Source organism: Taudactylus pleione, unplaced genomic scaffold (assembly GCF_031769625.1).
Source record: "Taudactylus pleione unplaced genomic scaffold, aTauple2 ptg000127l, whole genome shotgun sequence".
NCBI lineage: Eukaryota > Metazoa > Chordata > Amphibia > Anura > Myobatrachidae > Taudactylus > Taudactylus pleione.
The window spans coordinates 15,036,913-15,057,323 of NW_028284529.1; the positions used below are offsets into that span (position 1 = coordinate 15,036,913).

General features: G+C 44.4%; 1 protein-coding gene across 1 annotated transcript in view; it reads left to right on the forward strand.

The window, feature by feature from the left end:
* The first annotated feature begins 3,262 nt into the window (after positions 1–3,262).
* Positions 3,263–20,411, forward strand: part of ZDHHC21 (zDHHC palmitoyltransferase 21) — a 76,447-nt gene continuing 59,298 nt past the window's right edge. Inside the window, exons 1-2 of the mRNA XM_088472628.1 lie at positions 3,263–3,442; positions 15,787–15,993. Of these exons, the coding sequence (XP_088328754.1) occupies positions 15,840–15,993 (154 nt within the window). The 5' untranslated portion in view covers positions 3,263–3,442; positions 15,787–15,839. The remainder of the gene's footprint in view (positions 3,443–15,786; positions 15,994–20,411) is intronic.

Genomic DNA, 20,411 nt, shown 5'->3' on the forward strand with positions numbered 1-20,411 from the left:
TGTTTTGTATATACATACATAGGCATCCAATAGGGTATTTGATGTTTAGAGCTGTATACGTTTTTGTTTTTCTAGGATGTGATTTATAGGGAGCGTAACGTCCTCACTTTTGTACAGCTGCTTTTATCTCAACCAAGTCTAATATTGTTAATAGATTTATATTTGCATTATACAGTACATAATTATCCTTAATACAAAGATCACAATATAATTTCCAAAGGCCTAGGAGGATCTTTGGTTTGTATATTAAATATGCTTCAATTTTCTATTGCAAATAATTCAACTGCACGTGGCATGCATGCCTAATAACATCTGAAGGTGTGTGGCTCGCAACTGATCTATCTGTAGCATGTGTACGAGTATCATATGATTAGCTGTATAACAAGATTTTGTGGTTCAGATTTAATTTATTTGTGAAATATTTGTGTAATAAAGTGGTTTGTCTATATTCCCTTTATTTCTTGAAATACAGAATAAATAGTATATAATGTTTTCAGATTAAAATTGATGCAAATAATATAAGAATGTACACGTGGCAATGCTGAAACTCCTGTAAGTAATGGATAAATGGTAAGTAGTAGCATCACTTATAATTAGTCGGTAGCAATGTAATACTTTAGAACAGAGGTTTTCAAACTTTTGGGGCCGTGCTTTCCCTGTTGTATGACACACACCTCAGGGCAGATCTGGGAAAAATGACTAGGTGGTCTTCTTGCCAGCTGCATGCGCATGATTGTTGGGTCTACATTATGTGTTTGGGAAGTTTGAAATAAGCGAGCTGGCCCGCTCACAATATGTTTGTATAATCTAGATCATCCACTCCTTACCTGCTGCTGCCCTGTATACCGACAGGGACAGCTTGAGAGTCATTCGCGCACAAGTGCACCACCATCAGGACCGATAACTATAGGGTTACCACCAATCCGGGATTCCTCCAGACAGTCCTGCAATGGCAAGATATGGGCGGGCTTTATCCAGAATTCTCTGTGATTCTGTGCAGCTAAGCTGTCCACCTCCATCCACCTTCAGCATGCCTCCTGGTCCTCCTCCGTTCATCTCCATATCCCACAGAACACCTCCTGGCTCTCCTCCACAAATGTCCATCCCCCCACAGCATGCCTCCTGGCCCTCCTCCGGTGTTTTTAATGAGTCATTAGTTAGAGAGCAAAGCCTGTCCAAGGTGAGGTCACTGGTGGCAGTGGGACCATGGGATTAAACAGAGACATCTAGAGTCACTCACTGTCCAGATCCTGGTCACAACAGTACTGCAAGTGCTGCATCCTGCAGGAGAATGTAAAAAAATTATAGGAGAGGAGAGGACCCTCTGTGTGCCTCCCCCAGTGGGGGAGGAATTGGATGAATATACATATATGGCATGGGATGACATGACATTGCATGGAGGAGAATGTTGCATGTGTTGTATTGGTCCTTGGTGTGTGACATTACATGAGGGATGGAGAGGGTCTGTATGAGGTAACACGGGGATGTAAATGCACTATTTGTTTTGTGTCAGTCTAGATGGAGGATGCAGCATGTGATACAAAACTGATTCCATAAATCCATTTATCTTAATTTTTTCCTGTGGGGACCAATGTGTGTTTTTTATTACTGTGGGATGGATGTAGTTGGATTGGGGTTGGCGCTCCAAAAATTCTCGTACAGGGTGCTATTAGACCTGGGGTCAGCTCTGTATACAAGTGGCCTGCTGCTCAGTAGGACAGGATCATGGCACTCTTAGAAGAAAGAAAAAAAAGAAACCGCATCAGATAATGTATTAGGGGCGCAGTTATGTCAGACAGGCTTACATTTTATGCTACTGAATGATTTTTGGTGTTCAAGAATTTAAATTTATTATATTCCGTATATTGATTCCATTTCTTTCTATCTGTAATATAACCCTGAATGATGTCTCATCTCCATCATACGCAGTGGGAGATGCTACCCCCCCTCCCCTACACACACACACACACACAGACAGTTTGCGCTTTTGTGCCCTGTATATCACTAATACCCCTTTTACATTCAAGTCTCAGGTCTGAACCAGGATTTGGAACATGGTACCAAACTGGGTCAGACCCGTGACAGCCCCCTATTACATTATAGTGTATCAGTGCCGTTCACATTGCACCTGTGTGCAGTGGATTTCTTCAGGCAGCGTTTGGAGATGACATCCTCTCTAAGCGCCAATCACCCCATGCTGGAAACAGGACCCGGAGTTCTCAATCCACTGATGCGCGCTCACGTATAATAACCCAGGATTTTGAGGTCAGTGGAAAAGGGGTATAACAGGGCCTATTCAGAGTAGCATGTAGACTGAGGTGCCCACTGAAATCCATAGACCATGCTGCCGCGTATCCACTAGGCGATTAAAATGAGTGATGGAACGATAATGACATTGTTATCGTTCCATCACTCATTAATCGTGCATTAAAATGTCGAAAACGACCAGCGATGCAGGCTCCTGCTGGTCGTTTTCGACATCAATCATCGCTTGAACATGCTGGTCAATCCGCTGATAACGACAGATTGACCATGTTCAGGGATGAGGGAGGGTGCCCACACTGAACGACATATTGTTTAGTGTAAAGATGCGTATCCACTTCCCGACTGTGAAACATGAGCACGATCATGACATTCTAATCGTGCTGCCGTTACAGTCTGTGATGTGCCTACACTGAACGTTCAGTTTAGGCACATCCATCATCCCCGTACATGCTGAACCTGACGTGATCGTCAGGTTGACTAGCATGTACGGGCGATGATAGATGTCAAAAATGACCAGCAGGCACGCGCATTGCTGGTCGTTTTTGACATTTACATGTCCGATTTGCGGACGATTAGCAAGCGATTGAACGATAATGACGTCGTTATCGTTCAATTGGCCTGTTTGGATACGCACCAACACTACAGGGTATGAGGAACGACTGTACAATTACAATGTTGTAATCGTACTGTCATTCCACTATCTGCTAGTGGATACGCACCTTAAGTGCCCATAGCAACTAATCAGTTTCTGGCTATCATGATTTATCTACCAAAGTCTATGAGAAAATTCTCCACTGCATCTCTTTAATAAGTTTTGATACATCTCGTAACGAGTAAGCTGGGGCTGATAAGATGACGCGGCGGCGTCTCGTCTGCGGAAGGAGGCAGGGCTGTAATTGGCTATTGCAGCAGGAAGCAGCACAGCCAGTGACAGTGTGTGACTGCCCGTACACATAGTATAGACTGTATGATATTAGATCAGTCAGTGCGAGGCGCTGCACGCTGTGCTGGGTGTAGTGTAGGAGTGTGCGGGGCGGTGCTGCAGGAACAGGAAGCTGTGGGAGCTGGGAAGTCATATCATGGGGAAATGAAACTGTGTCTATGACAGCAGGAACACAGCGGGACAGGTGTGAGTGCACTCAGGGTCTGTCTCTTGCTAAAGTGGAGTTTGTGCTCGGTGAGTGCCCGTATTTATTTTCCCATTTCCCGGCGCTATGTGAGTAAAGCATACACTGCATATAATACCTGTATATTATACAGATATTGCTTATGTGAAGTGCCTCTGCTGTATTTCACAATGATAGGGCTAAAGTGGTACATGGCGCCATTACAGCCGCGTTAGGATGAATGGCTGCAGCTATAGGTGTGGTTGCTGGGACTGCTCCCTGTGTTGTGGAGAGGACATGGCCTTATTTCATAGAGTGCTGTAAGGAACCTGTGTGACATTACTGGGGACCCCCCAACTCTGTGCAGTCATTCATCACAAACTTCTTAAATGATATTGATGTAGTAAACCTAGTATATAACACATTACTACTGCTGTGTGCTGGCCATACACTAGCGCAATATCGGCAGATTGCCTGATTTTAGATGCGTTGTACGATGAGTTGTCGAAATCGTGTAGTATTTAGGTAGGATCGGATCCGATGCGCGCTTCTGCCACTGTTCTATCATATCGTATGAATAGATGTGCAGCCCATATTGTATATCGTAATCGTATGCAGAACGTGTGTGAAAAAATCACTAATCGTTGATCGTGCGGCTAGGACTGCCAGGGAGCTGCCGTGGAGTTCAAGGGAAAACGTACGATGAATTGCATCATACTAGTGTATGGCCAGCATTAAGCTGGGTACACACTTTTTCGGTTGCATGCTCATCGGGTAAAACTGTCCCGATCAGCTGTGCAGTCTGTCCCCAGTGTAACCCCCTGTCTGCTGCGTACACACTGTAGACATAGCACAGTGTGTACGGGCTTCTATGGGATCGGGAGGTCCAACCGATAAATATTAAACAGTACATAAGATGCGACCTCCCGATCCCGACCGTTGCAGGAGCGTTAAAAGCCGTTTATCGGCTAGCGCTCCTGCATTGGGACAGCGTATACAATCCAACGGCCGTTCTCTCGATTTTGGATGAACGGCCGATGATTGTATAGGTGTGTACCCAGCTTTACTATTCTACACCAGTTACAGTACCAGTTACTTTCTTTACTGTTCCTACCAATGCTGGGACCACAAATGTCAGTGTGCTAATAAGAATAATAATGGCTTGCTGTAAACTATGGTGCATCTGTGTCCATGACACTAATTGATTAAATTATCTCCTATAAGCCCAGTAGACATCTTTTAATTTATATTGTACTGCACTTGATGTGATTTGTACAGAACAGACCCAGTTGTAGTTTACATGCGTTTCTGAGCAGGAAATTCTAAACTAAATGTAACCTGTCATAGTGTCACATCAGTGTATAGGCAATGGTGCTGATTCCCCTTAGCTTCTCCACCCAATTGGAAATGGTACTGCACTTTAGTAAAAATCCATATCGACTTTAAATTTGACCTGTCCATCTGCTCATTAAATAGTTTCTGGCTGGGGATTTCACTGTCAATTTGCCTTTCTTTACTTCTAGTCATCTGCATAACATTGAACTATAACTGTACAACATGATAATAAATGGGGAGAACAGGGAATTCCTGTAGTTGCTGTATTTTTACACTTAAGCCCAATGTGATTATGGAACTGTACAACGATTTAGCAACTTTGTTTCCAGTTTTGAGTAACAAAGGAAGTTATGCCATTTAATTGTAACTGACGTAATAATTTTTTGTTTTTTTGCTACTGTAGGATGTTGCTAATACCCCTTTCACATTGTGAACCTGGCTTTGACCCGGGATTTTGAACACGGGTCCAGACTTGCTGAGATGCGGGTCAGACCACTTTCACACTGCACCTTCGGCCAGTGTTATTCACGGGTTGGCCTTGTTCACACTGAACCCGGTTCAGCCCTGTAAAACCCTATGGATGCCATTAAAAATTGACTTTTTCAAGCTCACAAAGATAAGATCACAAAAAGGAACACAAGGGACGGGTGGGGACTGCTCACAGCATTGCAAGAATCATGGCTGATGGATTACCACTGTGTAGCCCTGAGATCATGACTGTTTGTGCTTTTCTACTATTTGATTCAGCCAGTGAGAGCATGATGAAGCTTCTGACAACATAGTGTACAGTTCACTTCTTCATCACTCCAATTAGCCATCACTGTAATGACAGTAGTGGTATTAACCCCTTCCAGACTGCCAAAATGCTGCCTCTGCTGTTGTCTGCAGTGTGCTGTCTGTGGGTCTGGCTGCTGACATCATCAAGTGAGACCCAGGATAATCCAATCGGTGTTTGCTGCGTCCCAGGTTGGATAACCCGGGTAGGGCCTGTTATAAAACTGCACTTCAACCCGGCTTGTTCCCGTGTTCAACCCTGGTCGATTGAAATGTCAGGTTACTCGACCCGAGAATTTGTTTGGTGGCGTGTTCACACTACATCTTGACTCGGGTGGACCCTGCAATATCCTGGGTTATTTTTGCGATGTGTAATACCCCTTTCACATCGCCAAAATAACCCGGGTTATTCCCGGGTTGTTGCCGGGTCGACATGATTTTAAAATGCACCGGGTTAAACACGGGTCGGACCCGAGTTATTTGGCTCTTAAATGGTACAGACCTGGGATATTCGACCCGGGTCTGAGAAAATAGTGATGATTGGCTTTTTCCAGTCAGCTGACCAGCCTGCACACAGAGCACGTGTCTCTGTATTTACATTACTGTCCTGCACTGCACACTTTGGACCTGATTCAGACTCTGTCGCAAGCGCTGAGCGCTCGCAACCGGGTCGATGTTTGCCCACTGGGCATGTGCACGACGGAGCCGGCTCCATCATGCGCGAAACCAAGCTAGCGACGGTCACTTTGGGTCTCGCACCAAAGGGGGCGAGCTGTCGAAGGTGATTGACAGCTCACCCCGTTTGGTAGGCGGGGGGGGGGGGGTGGCTGGCCAAACGGAGGCGTTCCCGAAGGAAAGCCTGCCGTTTGGGGGCGGCCCCACTGACATCACTAGTGATGTCAGTGGTGAGCTTCCGGCTCTATTTAGAGCCGGAAGCTCACTGGGGCTTGCGGCCAATGAGACCTTACCGCAAGGGTCTCGTCGCAAGCCCGATGGTGACCATCGCGACCATCAACCTGGCCGCTCACAAAACAAAAAAAAACAACTCCCTGATTCAGAGCGAGCGCTCGTTCAAAGCGTCCGTCTCTGCATCAGGCCCTTTGCACACTTTGCATCTGTGACATGTGCTCTGTCGGCCATGATTGCTGCACTGCAAGCATTCCCCAGCCCTTCCTTTTTCTTTACTGAAAACGTCATCATAATTGTGAGCCAGTAAAATCCTTTAAAAATTACATCACACTGTTTTAACATGGGCAACCTGGGATGAGTTAAAAGGCACCAAATCTGCAATAACCCGGGACTAACCCAGGTTATTATGGTGATGTGAAAGGCCCTGACCCGGGTTCGAAACCCGGGTCCGACCCGGGTTTGCGATGTGAAAGGGCTATAAGGGATATAACATTGCTTGCAGAGCGCATCTTTGCCTCAGCCGAAAATGGGGATGGGGGTTAAAAAACAAGCTGCACCCAATACCTTACAGCTTTTGATTGGTCTTCCTGTGCACACATCCCCCTCTGCAGTCATTTGAGCTTTATTGATTTCATGGTTCTGTATTACAATAGTAGTGTAGCCTTTCTAAATAAAGCCTGCGTGGACCACTACGTGGCTCTCTAGTGAGTGAAAAATATTTTCCTAGGTGGTAGTACAGCTTTAACAGTTTTTGGGTTTGTCCAATAATCCCTTCTCTGATCACAGTGGTTCTGTTCATAGCTGATAAATGAGGTTAATTGTTCAGTCTTGCACTACAGCTTTATTTAAAAAAAATAAAGTTGTATTGATCTGTGTCCAAATCCTTTGGCTGGAGCCACATTACATATCCCTAGCAGTCTGTCTACTTTGGATTAGATGTTCGATAAAGATTGAAATGTGCAGCAGAAGTTTCATCTTTCATTGATCCAGAGTGATGTAAGATAGAGAGGCGTCTCCCTACTAGAAATGGTTGCTCTCATGGAAAAAATAATAATCTATATTTTAGACAAGCTATTCAACTGTCTTTAATTTACGTTACTGTGAAAGTTGCTTACTTGCTCTTTAACCATGCAGGTTTGCAGCATATGGAATGGTTTGAAGTCAGTCAGGTGACTGGGATTTAGCCTTAAACAATTGTTTTAAAACTCCTTGTATGAAATATCTATTCTTTAAACTTTCCAGTTTTTCTGGTCTCTGCTGCTGGTAATATAAGGAGACTGTGTATGTTACCATAGGGATTCTCAGGGCTGTGTTCACTAAGCTTTGCCTTCAGGTTTGTTCCATTCAGAATGTGATGGATGGAAAAAGGAGCACTCCTGTAAACAAGCTCAAAAAGAAGGATCTAAAAATGGTTGAAATGTAAAGGAAAACATTATTCTTTAATGTTCTTCTTCAGCCTCTGTTTGTTAAACATGCTTCTCTGTTTTCATAAAGAATAGGTTGCAGAGCTTTAAAAAATTTAATATATGACCATTTACACAGTAGGTAGCAATGATATTTGTGACCGTTGCACAAGATCAGCAAAGGCTCTCCTTTAGTACGCTGACACTTGTGTAGGCTTCAAACAGAGCTCTGTGACTGCTTCACCTCCTCATTGCGAGGCTTCAGGTTTCTCATGTATAAGGTCCGTGCAGCAATAGTTTTCACACTGGTACCATTGATTAATGGGAGCAAGAGGCAGAGATGGAAGGGGTTCTGCTTGTGGCCTACTTGTGATTTATTACTTCCATTGTGGAGGCCTATGTAAATGTAATAGCATTACTGCCTCACAGCACTGAGGTCAAGGGTTTGATTCCCACTATGGTCCTAACTGTGTGGAGTTTGTATATTCTCCCTGTGCTTGGTTGGGTTTCCTCCCACAATCCAAAAATATACTGGTAGGTTAATTGGCACCCAACAAAAATTAACCTGTGTGCGTACATGTGGTAGGGAACATAGATTGTAAGCTCCACTGGAGCAGTGACTGATGTGAATGGGCAAATTTTCTCTGTAAAGCGTTGCGGAATATGTGTGCGCTATATAAATAACTGGCAATAAATCGTGGACCCCGAAGGGGACGGAGGAGTCCCAAGGCATGATGAACACACATAATTAAGATTAGTGGGAGCAAGAAGGGTGGGGCTATTTTTAAAGTCAAAGGTGATATAAGTCTAAAGCCCAGTGATATAAGTCTAAAGAATCTCTGTCCCTTTCATGGCATTAGAGTCTTGAAGGGCTAATGCATAATTGAATGCAAGTCAGTTTTCTGGACAGGTCTTGGGTCTTTTCAGATGCTGTGGAGATAAGCATACACAAGGGCAGCGACTTTTGTAACTCAGTAGCATCTCTACATTGGGTGATAAAGATAATAGGGTTTTCGCCCATAGGTAATGTTTAGTGAGGGCGTGTCAACAGTATTATTTATTTTAGATGGATTTCTTGTTCATTCAAATTCCTAATTGTTTACCCACCTGCTGGTCTCTTTGTAACACTCCACCCACTAAACAGTAAATAACTTACTGATTAGTATTTCTTTGTTTTATAATTTATATTGATGCATTTTGAGGATATTTGAAGAGTTTCACTTATGTGAGCTTCCAGTATGGGATTTACCTAATGAACTAGTTCATACTGATTTTACTTTTGTATAACTGAATGTCTCCTTGACTCCATTAAAAACTGCTGTAGCTAATATTTTTACTATTTAACTCCCTAAGGGGCCCATTTATCAAAGTATATTTGAGGTATAATCCCCGAAAACATTATCGCTGGCAGCAGCATCCCCCATAGGTTTCTATGGGGGATGTTATGCTGCCAAATTTACCAATATCCGGAATGTGATGCATTCCAGATATTGGCACCCACAGTTTACGCCATTCCCCTACGCGCCTGACAGGAGATATTCAGTTGTTGCTCATGTCGGGCGCGATCAGCTGCCGGTGCACCATTTCAGCTCGCGGCCCCAGGGGGGTGGGAGCTGAAATGGACGAAAAGTGACCTGTTTGGGCGACCAATTGGTACTTTTCGCAATCCCGCCCAGCACTTTGGTCGGGGGTAGCACTATGGGCGCGGAAATCTGCAACAATTGAATAGCGCCCCGCGATCTTCCATCACTTTAGACGGAAGATCTGGTGGACTATAACAATTGAAGACCGCCAAGGATGTTAATAGTTTATGTTTTTGTGTTTGGCATGTGTGTTTTAAAAAAACAAAAAAAACCCCCAGTAATTAGGGAGACCAGCGCTGGATGTAGGTGAGTATGAAATCTTTCTTGCAGGGCCAGCTACCATGGATTTCTACTTGACAAGGGGACCGAACATCTGGTATAGGTAAGTATGTGTGAATGGGTAGGTGTATGTAATAAACTTATACTGGGCACGGTGTGTGTGTTTTGTCTTTTTTCAACTATTTATTTTACAGTGAAATTACAGGTGCCGCATGTCTGCTGGCACTTGTAGTTCCACAAGTGCAAAATGGCAGGCATGCTGGCACTTGTAGTTCCACTGTAAATTACAATAGTCTTACATTATTTGGCCCCCCTATTACCCCCATACCCACCGCTCCAGGGGTATGGGGATGAGCCCCAGGCTTCAGCGTAAGCCTGTGGTGCTCGGGAGAGGGGGGACCCTTTTTTGGGTGGTCCCCAATTCCCCCGAGATCACCAGCTTGCGCTGACCGACTTGGGGTGTAATGCTTTGGACCTGGAGCCCCGGTGATTGGGTCTCCGGGCTGTGGCATTGAACCCCGGTTGGTTGAGTCTGGTGCTGGTCTTAAATATAAGGGGTACCCCACGTCGTTTTTGCCCCCTATATTTAAAACCAGCACTAGTCCCTGCAGCCTGGTGTTGGTTTCTAAAATACGGTGGAACCCTACACATTTTGTTCCCCGTATTTTTAGAAACCACCACTGGCTGGCTAGCCTGGGACTGGTTTGGCTTTTGGGGGGGGGGGGACCTTATGTCATTTTTTTTCTAAATTTTTACAATTTTTTTTTTAAAGGTTAACAAAAACGGGAATTTTTGGGAAATATTCTAGGGACCCCCCTAATGATGTCTAGACATGGGGGATCACTATGGGTACCCCCATATTTAACTCCTGAAGGAAGTCGGGGTTTCTAATAGCCGCGGCAAGTGCATAAATGCGACTTTGAAGAAAGTGGTGCAGAAGAGCATTTAGAATTTTTTTTTTGCGAAAAAAAACTATGCCCAGCAAATTTGGGGTACTTGAAAATGGGGGTCAGCATATTTTAATGTTGCAAAAGAGACTTGAAAAAAATCATGAAAAACCCACTTGCGCAAGGAGCTGCAATGAAAAAAACACCTGGGGCATACTTGGGGACCCCCCCAGAGTCAAGTTCGCTATTTTTTTACTTTGTTCCCCAACATTTTTTTTTTTGGCCCTCAACTTCAAAGTGCTTTTTTTGGGGTGTCCCGATTTTTTTTTTTTGATGCAGACCGTTTCAAGGGCTCATTCTGAAGGGTGCAGGCTATTTTTTTTTAAACCTGCACCCCTAAACCCCAATTCTGCACTTTTTTTCGCCACCTATTCAGTGGTGAAAAGTTATCCCCGTTTTTTATCAAAGACTTTTCAAAACTGCGATAAGTCTCTGAAATTGAATACGGTGTAAAAGTAAAACCTGCGATAATGACGTCATACCTCCGATATTAACGCAAAAAACTGACTTATCGCTCCCATATTGAATACCCCTGATAGTCCCTGTCTCTAGCCTGCCGAGTCGCTTTGCTATTGTCCTATCCAGTTGAGCCCCCCCCACAATTATTTTTTCTCTAGCTTTTCCTTTTTCTTGCCCTTACTCTCTTTTCCTCTATTTCTCTTATATCTTATTCTCTTTCCAATATAGGAAAAAATACATGAGACTGTTCAATTGTATAATTGATATGTCCTCACAATTGCTTATTGAGTACCTTGTGCTATAGGCGATTTATCCACCTGCTTACCTCTGTGATATGGCATGTAGCATTCCCGCCAGGCTGTCTCAGTGGGGTGCCACGCCTTGCCCTATTTCTAAAGGGCAGAAAGCACCCTGGCCTCCGGTGCGGCGCCCGGCTGAAACAGACTGCGGGTTCTGTCCCCTCCCGTGGGCCACAGTGTCCCGGGGTTGGTAAAACGGCGGTGCAGCGGTCACCGGCGGTGAACTGATGCCGGGCGCATGCACCCGGCATTCATTCACAGTGACCGCAGCGCTTGGGGGCTGCCTGGCATATCCGTAAGTGCCATTGACGCCCCCAGGAGTGACGAAAAGAGGACGAATCATCAAGACACGCCCCCTCTTCGGGCATGCGCGCTACTTCAGCGTGTACACAAGTGCCCTTTTTCTAGGTCCCGCGCCCTGCCTGGCACCGGACCTAGAGTGAACACTAGCATGTCAATGCTACTAGACCTCTGCGTAGGCCATCTTTGTACAGTCTCTCATCTTTCTAATAAAATATGTTTAAAAAAAAAAAAAAAAGTGTTATGCAGCAATCCCATAGAATACTGTTGCACTTTAAATTTATAAAAATTTTAAAAAAACGGGACGGGAATAACAGACAGAGGTAAGATTGTTAATTTCTCCTTCATCTGTTTCTTTGGACTGCTCCATGTGATGTAGGTTAAGATTTCCATAGTGTAATGTGACTGCCATGACAATGATGGTCACATGGTTAATTCATGCGGAGAGACTTGACTTGAGTTTTCTTTGACATCCTGTCTTTCCTTCCTCACCTATCTGCTTTCATATTATATGCCGATTTCATATCAGAGCTGTGTCCAGCAGCCAAAATCTGTTTGCCGTCTAGAGTGATTTTGAAAAGGAGAAATGATTTGTAGAAGAATTTGGTGATATATTTGCTATTTTAAAAGATACCTTATGAAACCGCTGCTTTTAAAAGATTCAGGGGTCTGTGTACTAATAATCGCGGCACTGAGGCGATTATGATGTATCAATCTCGCCGGGAATGTTTTCATTTTTAATGAAAATATCCCCGCTATGTACCAAGGGAAACTCGCAGGGACAGCGGTTATGGTAACCTCAGTCCCTACGAGTTATATTCCGAGCATTTAGAAGAAGTCCTTCACAGAAGTGAAAGACTTCTCTGGGGGAAGCTGACACTGCGCATGCACACAGCGTCAGCGCCATCTGAAGATGGTGTAAACTACTGGGGCTAAACTCCGAACAGCTTCACTTTTTGGAGTTTAGTACATAGGGGTCGGATCTTAGGGCCTGATCCAGACCCGCTCACAACCGGGTCGATGGTGGGCCAGTGCGCACTGCGCATGCGCGAGCCCCGGACCGAGCGCAAAAAGCACTTGCTCCAGTGCTCGCATCCAAAAGGGGCAGCTATCAATGTTGATCGACAGCTCGCCCCGTTTGGAAGGCGGGGAGGGGGGTTGCTGGGCAAACAGAGGCGTTCCTGCAGGAACGCCTGCCGTTTGTGGGCGGCCCTACTGACATCACTCGTGATGTCAGTAGGTGGACTTCCTGCTCTATTAGAGCAGGAAGTCCACTGGGTCTTGCGGCCACAAGACCCTACCGTAAGGGTCTCGTCGCAAGCCCGATGGTCGCGATGGTCTTGACCATCTCAACCATCACCTAGCCGCTCGCTTAAGCTGTGGGTGGTCACCCACAGCTATGCGAGCGGCCAGGAGGCCGCAACTTAAAAAACAAGCGCCCACCCTGATTCAGAGCAAGCGCTCGCTTTTTGCGAGCGGCTCTGAATCAGACCCTTAGTCCCCATTGATAATAATGGGGACTGTGACCTGCAGTGCTAATTATCACTTTGCCGGAGATTTCTGTGAAATCTCCTGCATTGTGCTGTTAGTACATAGGTACAATGCATAAAAGCATAATTTTATGTAAAAATCATCTTGATACATATCACCATCATTCATTAAAACATATTGATGGTTTGAGAGGGGAGCTGTATGACATTACATTTGCTTTTTAACAAACAAAGATGGTATGCCTTCTGTGTGCACGCTCCTGAAAAGGATGTGTGGTTTTGTGACCCAGTAATGCCCCTTGCATATTATACCACACAGTAATGCCCCTTATTTAGTGTTCTCACTAGGCTGTTTTAGAGGGGCGCCGCGCCCTACCCAATTGTCCCAAGGACATGCCCCTCCCTGATTGGCCACACCACCTTCTCAGGAACGAGCCTGCCTTAGGTATGCTCAGAAGCTCACGGCCGGCAACCCCTGCACCCTGCCCTGCCTGCTTTCCAGTGGAGCACTACTTATTACACATTATGCCATGCAGTAATGCCCCTTGCACATTATGCTCCTCGCAGCTCATTGCACAAAAATTGCCCACATAACCTCACACACACACTATCCCCCATAGCACCTCCCCTTCTCCATAATGGGCACACCTACCCACCCCCATTGTATGTTTTCCTCCAACAAAAGGGAAGAATCCCTAGGGAATGACTTTATGATGGTTCAAGGAAAAACTCTGTATGTCACAATTGGTTTTTTGTTACACACAAATCTGACCCTTATGCTGGCCGTTTGTCTCCTGGGGTCCTGCAGCCTGCCAGCCACACAACACGGACGCCCCCTTTTCCTCTTTGTTCAGTCACCACCTGACCACTCCCACTGTCCGCCGCTGCCTGGACCCATCCCGACTCTGCCCAACGCCTGACATCAAGAAGGTCCTTCTGGGCAGCGAAGGTTAGCATTCTCTAGTTATTGCCGTGTATCTGGGGGCGCAGGGTTGTGCCCTTCAGCTTGCGGCATTACTAGCGATAACCCTGTTAGCTCGTACCTTCAGCCACCCCTGCACACTATAATGGTGGTGGGCAAGAGCCGCCGGCACTGTCAGATTAGACGGCGCCAGCAGGTTGATTGTGCCCACGACCCCTCAAATGCAGCATTCGGGGCACACACCCCCTAGCTCTCCCTGCATAGGGGGATCTTCAGTTAGCTAAAAGATGCTGTAGTAGCAGTGTGGTTATATTTCCGCATGATGTTTTGGTAAATGATTTCTTATTTTTGCTCACACCTCAGAAAGGCATGAGCATAATTCATGAGGCTGCTGCAGAACCTCAAGGCTAATTGATGCACCCATATATAATGTTAGGATATTTCTTTATGCATGTTATGTTTTGTGTTTCTTTCTTGTACCTGGTCAGTCATTTCTTTAAACCTCATTATCACACTACCAAACAAGGTACAAGGTAAGTCTGTGCCCCTTCCATTGGGTCATTCTCTTAAGCTATGATGAACATCTTGATGAAGTCAAGTTGCCGCATGTGCAGCTTTAAAAAATGACCCCATAATGACCAAAGCATACTCATATCACTAATTACAAAATGCCCCTTAATTGCTTCAACACTTATACTGAACATGAGTAATCTGCCCATTCTGAACCAGAATATGATGGCCTTCAAAATTCTGCCAATTGCCCTCTGAATGCCACTTGCCAACAATTATGTAAAAATACTTATACACAATCCACACTGCACTTCCCCCTCATACTGCTTTCATGTGCTGCGTGACCTCCCAGCTTTTTGCATAGTATTGATATGACTAATTGTTGTAGAACCTGGGAAGTTTCAATAAGTACCAGCAGAATGTAAAATGGTAGTTAGTCCACACAGAAAGTCCTTAACCAGGCTTGCAGGTTTATTGGTAACAGTAGTAACACAGTGATAACAGCGGTGCACAGCGGAAGTCTCTGGTGGTAGCCACAATAGCAGCAGATTATAGTGGTCTCACCTGTGGAGCTGAGTACTGCATATATGTGCAGTAAAGTGACGTTCTTAGACAGAGGTGTGCGCTGGGTTGAGATAGCACAGGAGCGCACTCCTCTCTGTAACACATAGGTCATGTGACATGGAATCCAGCTACTCTTGTTCAGTCTATTCTCTGCTTTAGGAGATAGAACAGAGAATGGGTTATAGTGGGAATTAAGGTGATGGTATGCCCAGCCACAGGTGGCCCCTGGGCTGTCTGTTGCTCACTACTCCTCTATTCAAGTGCCTGGTTAATTCTAGCTGCACAAGGGGGTTATTTTGCCTATATTTTTGTACTGAATGGTGTGTTGCCTCTTTGCAGGCTGGCCACATAATGTGGCTGCACTTTGCTTAGTACTGGAATTGAGTTTCAAAATATTCTGATTTTATTTTTATGTTCAACAACTCTAAATTGATTTTTTTATATTGTCTTAAACATGCACTTCTGATTTATGTAGTGGTGATCCTGGTAACCTGTATTGTGTTTTTTTTTTTTTTTTTTTTTTTTTTTTAATATACACTTTCACACACACCATAAATGAAGAAAAACAGAGATGGTTGTTCAAACTACTAAGAGTCACAGCACATTGAGTATGACTAATATGCTCTTTATCATGTCTACAGATTGCTTCTTCGGTCCAGTGTTCTCTGTGAGAAGTGTCCTGAGACTATGAACAATGGGGATACCTATACACTTTGTTGTTGACCCACAAGGATGGTTCTGTGTGGGGCTTATCTTTTTCATCTGGCTTTACAATACAGTCTTTATTCCCCAGCTCATCCTCTTTCCCCACTTTGATGATGGACACCTCTCCGCGGCTGCCATATGTGGTAAATTACTTCAGTCCTTATTTTGTTTTTCTTTGTTTAAATTCAATATTAAGAAAGACAAATAAAAATATGATGTGAAAGATGGTCATTTATAAGCTATGTAAGGTCATAAGCCTTGTCTTGAAGCAAATACAGTTCCCTTACACTGACAGACAATGTATGCAACTGCCAAGGCTTGCAGGGGTTGAGAGACAAAGGGCGGAATTCAATTGATTCCTGCCCCCATCGTGCCCGACGGAGCTATTCAATTCTTGCTCCTGTCAGGCACGATCAGCTGCCAGCGCTACATTTCAGCTCGCAACCCCTGAGGGATGAGAGCTGAAATGTGCGAAAAGTGACATGTTTGGGCGCCCAACCATCACTTTTCGCGATCGCGCCCAGCACTTTGGTCGGGTTTAGCTGCTTTACGCGGCTAAACCCGACCACTTTGGGCGCGACCAGCACGAAAATCTAGAACAATTGCATAGCGGCCCGCAATCTCCTGTCACTTTAGACGGGAGATGTGGGCCGCGAAAACAATTGGAAAATAGCTGAGAGTTGAGGGAATGACAGAACAGTATGTCAACATTCAAAAAAATATTTTTATATGGACTTGGGTGTTTTCTGAAACACTTTATTAAAAACAACAATAATAATTTGAAAGAGTAGCTAACAGACTTAAAGATCACTAAAATGAATGTTGTATTGCATCAAAACTATATATAATAATATGATTGTGACAATCAACAGTGTTCGGAACACAGCGGCAGAAGCTCGAAAGTAGCAGCAGCCAATCTAAAATTATGCAGAAACCGTTAATATTAAATTTCTTCCTTCGCACATAAGGGTAGAAATAGATGTAGCCAATAGATATGGAGTGAGCGTAGAAAGTAACACATTCCAGCAACAATGTTTCCAATTCAAAGTGATACTTTTAAATTGTATCTAAAACAAGCCAGCTCAGTTTGGACTGCAAACTAAGTAAACCGTAAAGGTGCGTATCCACTAGCAGACTGTGAAATGACTGTACGATTACGACATTGTAATCGTGCAGTCATTTCACAGTCTGTTCTGTGCCTACACTGAACGATCAGTTGTTCAGTGCAGGCACCCTCCCTCATCCCCGAACATGACCAATTTGTTGTTATCGGCAGATTGACCAGCATGTTTGGGCGATGATAGATGTCAAATACGACCAGCGGGAGTGTGCATTGCTAGTCGTTTTTAACATTAAGCTGTCCGATTTGTGCCCGATTAACAAGCGATCGAACGATAACTATGTCGTTATCGTTTAATTGCTCTGTTTAATCGGGTAGTGGATACCTTTTTGCCTTTACATGCAGATAATTATTCACTGGTGAAAGAGCGTTACTCAGCAAGGGTAAACAGAGGCTATACGTGTAACACGTTATGCCTGCACACTCCCAGAGTCTGTAATCAAAGTCGACTTACGCTGGAGGTAGATGGATCATATGTGACTGCAGCGATGTCCTATAAGTGCTGGTAGCTCCATAGCTGTAAATTGACTCCAGTCAGAGAGAAGTGCTGACTCTGTGTGCAGTGAGTGGCAATAAGTTGCAAAACCCGGCTGTTAGTAACAGCCGGACTGTGGTGTTGAGTAGCCAAGTTGGGCTTGTTGCTTGAATTCGGTGGTCTGTTGGTTTGTAGTCTCCAGCACGAGGAGACTGCTAATTGGCAAGCAGCAGAAAGCTGCAGGTGCGTGGGTATAGTGAGAGTGCTCCGTGCTGTTGATAACTGTCTCTGTGGCTGCTGGTGTTCTGAACTGCGGTTGTTAGGGTTAGGCTACTGTTAGTTAGGTTTAAATATAAAATTCCATTGACTACATTCGAGCTGTCGACATCCACAACATTGTTAGTGTCGACACATTATACCACACCCTAGAGAGAATATGGATGTATTGAGAGAATAGATATTAGAAAGAGGAAAGAATTAATGAAATAGGAAAGAAATAGTTATGAGAATAGCAAAAAAAAACGAATAGTGAAAAAACCTACTAAATGGCTCTCATAAAGAGAGAGACTGAAGAAACCGTGAAAGACAATAATTGTAAGTCTGTCGGAAAAACAATAATTCAATGTTCACCTTTTAATCACACATTAATGATTTGTCACTCTGTCAATTAGCCTACTGTGACAGTAGGAATATTCACAGTGAGTGGAAGACAGTACATTTGAATGGATCAGGATTAACCAGACAATAGAACAAGAAAAGGGATTGGTGAAAATAGGAATTTCAATTAGGAGTGCCAATAGTCGGACAGAGTAGTTTAAGGTAGAGAGAGAGCAGAGAGAAATCGCAGTAATTGTGCCAGTGAATATTAATGTGCTTTGAGGATGTCAATGGTTCATCATCAACTCAAAAGTGAAGCTTAACTTGCCACAGGGCAGCCCACGGATCAGCCCACTGGGGCAAGCAGACTTTAAGCCAGCCAATATATGCCACTGATTTCAAACAGCACTGACCAAGTAAATGGCACCACACCTAAAGCTTACACATTGAGCTAACCTCACTTTCCCAAACGTAACTACTAAGACCTAGCCTGGTGAATATTCACTTGAAAAAAAAAACAAACTCTACGTAGTAGTAGTACAGGTTGAGTCTCCCATATCCAAAATGCTTGGGACCAGGGGTATTTTGGATATCGGAATATTCCGTATTTGGAATATTTGCATATCCTAATGAAATATCTTGGGAATGGGACCCAAATCTAAACACAGAATGCATTTATGTGTTATATACACCTGATACACACAGCGTGCAGGTCATTTTATACAATATTTTCAATACTATTGTGGTTCACACAAAGTTTGTGTACATACATAAAATTCAATTATGTTTCATATACACCTTCTACACAAAACCTGAAGGTAATTGTATACTTTATTTTAATAATTGTGTGCCTTAAACAAAATTTTTGTACATTGAACCATCAAAAAGCAAAGGTTTCACTATATCAGTCATGCTAAAAAAGTTACGTATTTCCGAATATTACGTATTTCGGGAAAATTTGAATATGGGAGACTCAACCTGTAGTATATTGTGTGGGAAAAAAATACCTAGTTTTACAGAATACTAGAGTTATAGACACCAAGGGGGAGATTTACTAAAGTTTCTAAGACAGACAAGGCAGTAGATGTACTAATCGCCGAGTCGGCATCAGCGCATGTTATGTGCGCTGATACAGCTTCTCTCCCATGTATGATAAGGGGGCTGGGCGATAAATGACAGGGGCGGTATGCGCCCCTGTCATTATCACCGCTATCTACAAGATAGCAGAGCAGCGGTCACCGCCGGCATCCATTCACAGTGACAGCGCGCTTAGGGACTGCCCAGCATGTCCGTGTGTGCCGGGCACGCCCCCAAGTGTGACTAAAAGGGGACGCGTCATAAAGACACACCCCCTTTTCATTGACCATGTCCCCTTTTCGGGCACGCGCGCGCCTTCGGTGTGTGCAGAAGTGCCCTAGCTCTTGGTCCGGCGCCCCTCCTGCCGCCGGACCTAGAGCTAGACCTAGAGTGAACACTAAGCTATCGATATCGACCGCTGCAGCTTGGCGAAGCCCTATCCCCACAGCAGGGACAACGCTGTCCCTGCTGCGGTGGATGCCGGCTCCAGGGCTGCACGCGGGATCTCGCGATACTTGTGGGATCCCGCACATGCTTAGTGGAGCCGGCCGTGAGTGAAACACAGTGCATCAGCACTAGGCTAATGCGCTGTGGGCTCTAGCGGGGATCGCCGGAGGGGAAGTTATCACTCCCCTGCTCCAGCCGTTGAGATGTTAATACATCTCATCGATAGTGCTTCCTGTTTCGCCTCGGTAATGAGGTGAAGCAGGAAGCGTTATAGCAACACGATACATGCCGCTATAATACATCTCCCCCATGAGGTGCTGTTACCCATAGCAACCAATCAGATTGTAGCTATTATGTCTCTGACCACCACTTTTCTGTTTTAGAAGCTTTAGTAAATCTAGCCCCAAGAATAATTCACAGGGAACTTGCAGTAAATAGACTTGAATGAAAATAGTGATACATTTTAAACTGTGAAGATTCTTTAATTGTTTTAAGGCATCTCTGTGTAAAGCTGTGTACACAGTATAGGATGTGTGACCCAGCGATGATGCGATGTAACGATACATTGCATGCGTCATACACACACTGCATGATCCAGTATACAACAGCGCAATATGTTGTTACTCTTGTGACTGCATCAGGGCATTCATTACAATGTCCCATTTGCTGTGCAGTACAGCAGATGGCATGTTTCTGTGAACGACCTTTGTTAACAGATTGGGCGTACACACAATGCATTGTGTACGATATATTTTTCCGATCCACGTCGGAACGATATATAATACATTATATAGTGTATACTTTAGAAATTCTTAATGGTGGTAATAAATATTGTGAAGACATCT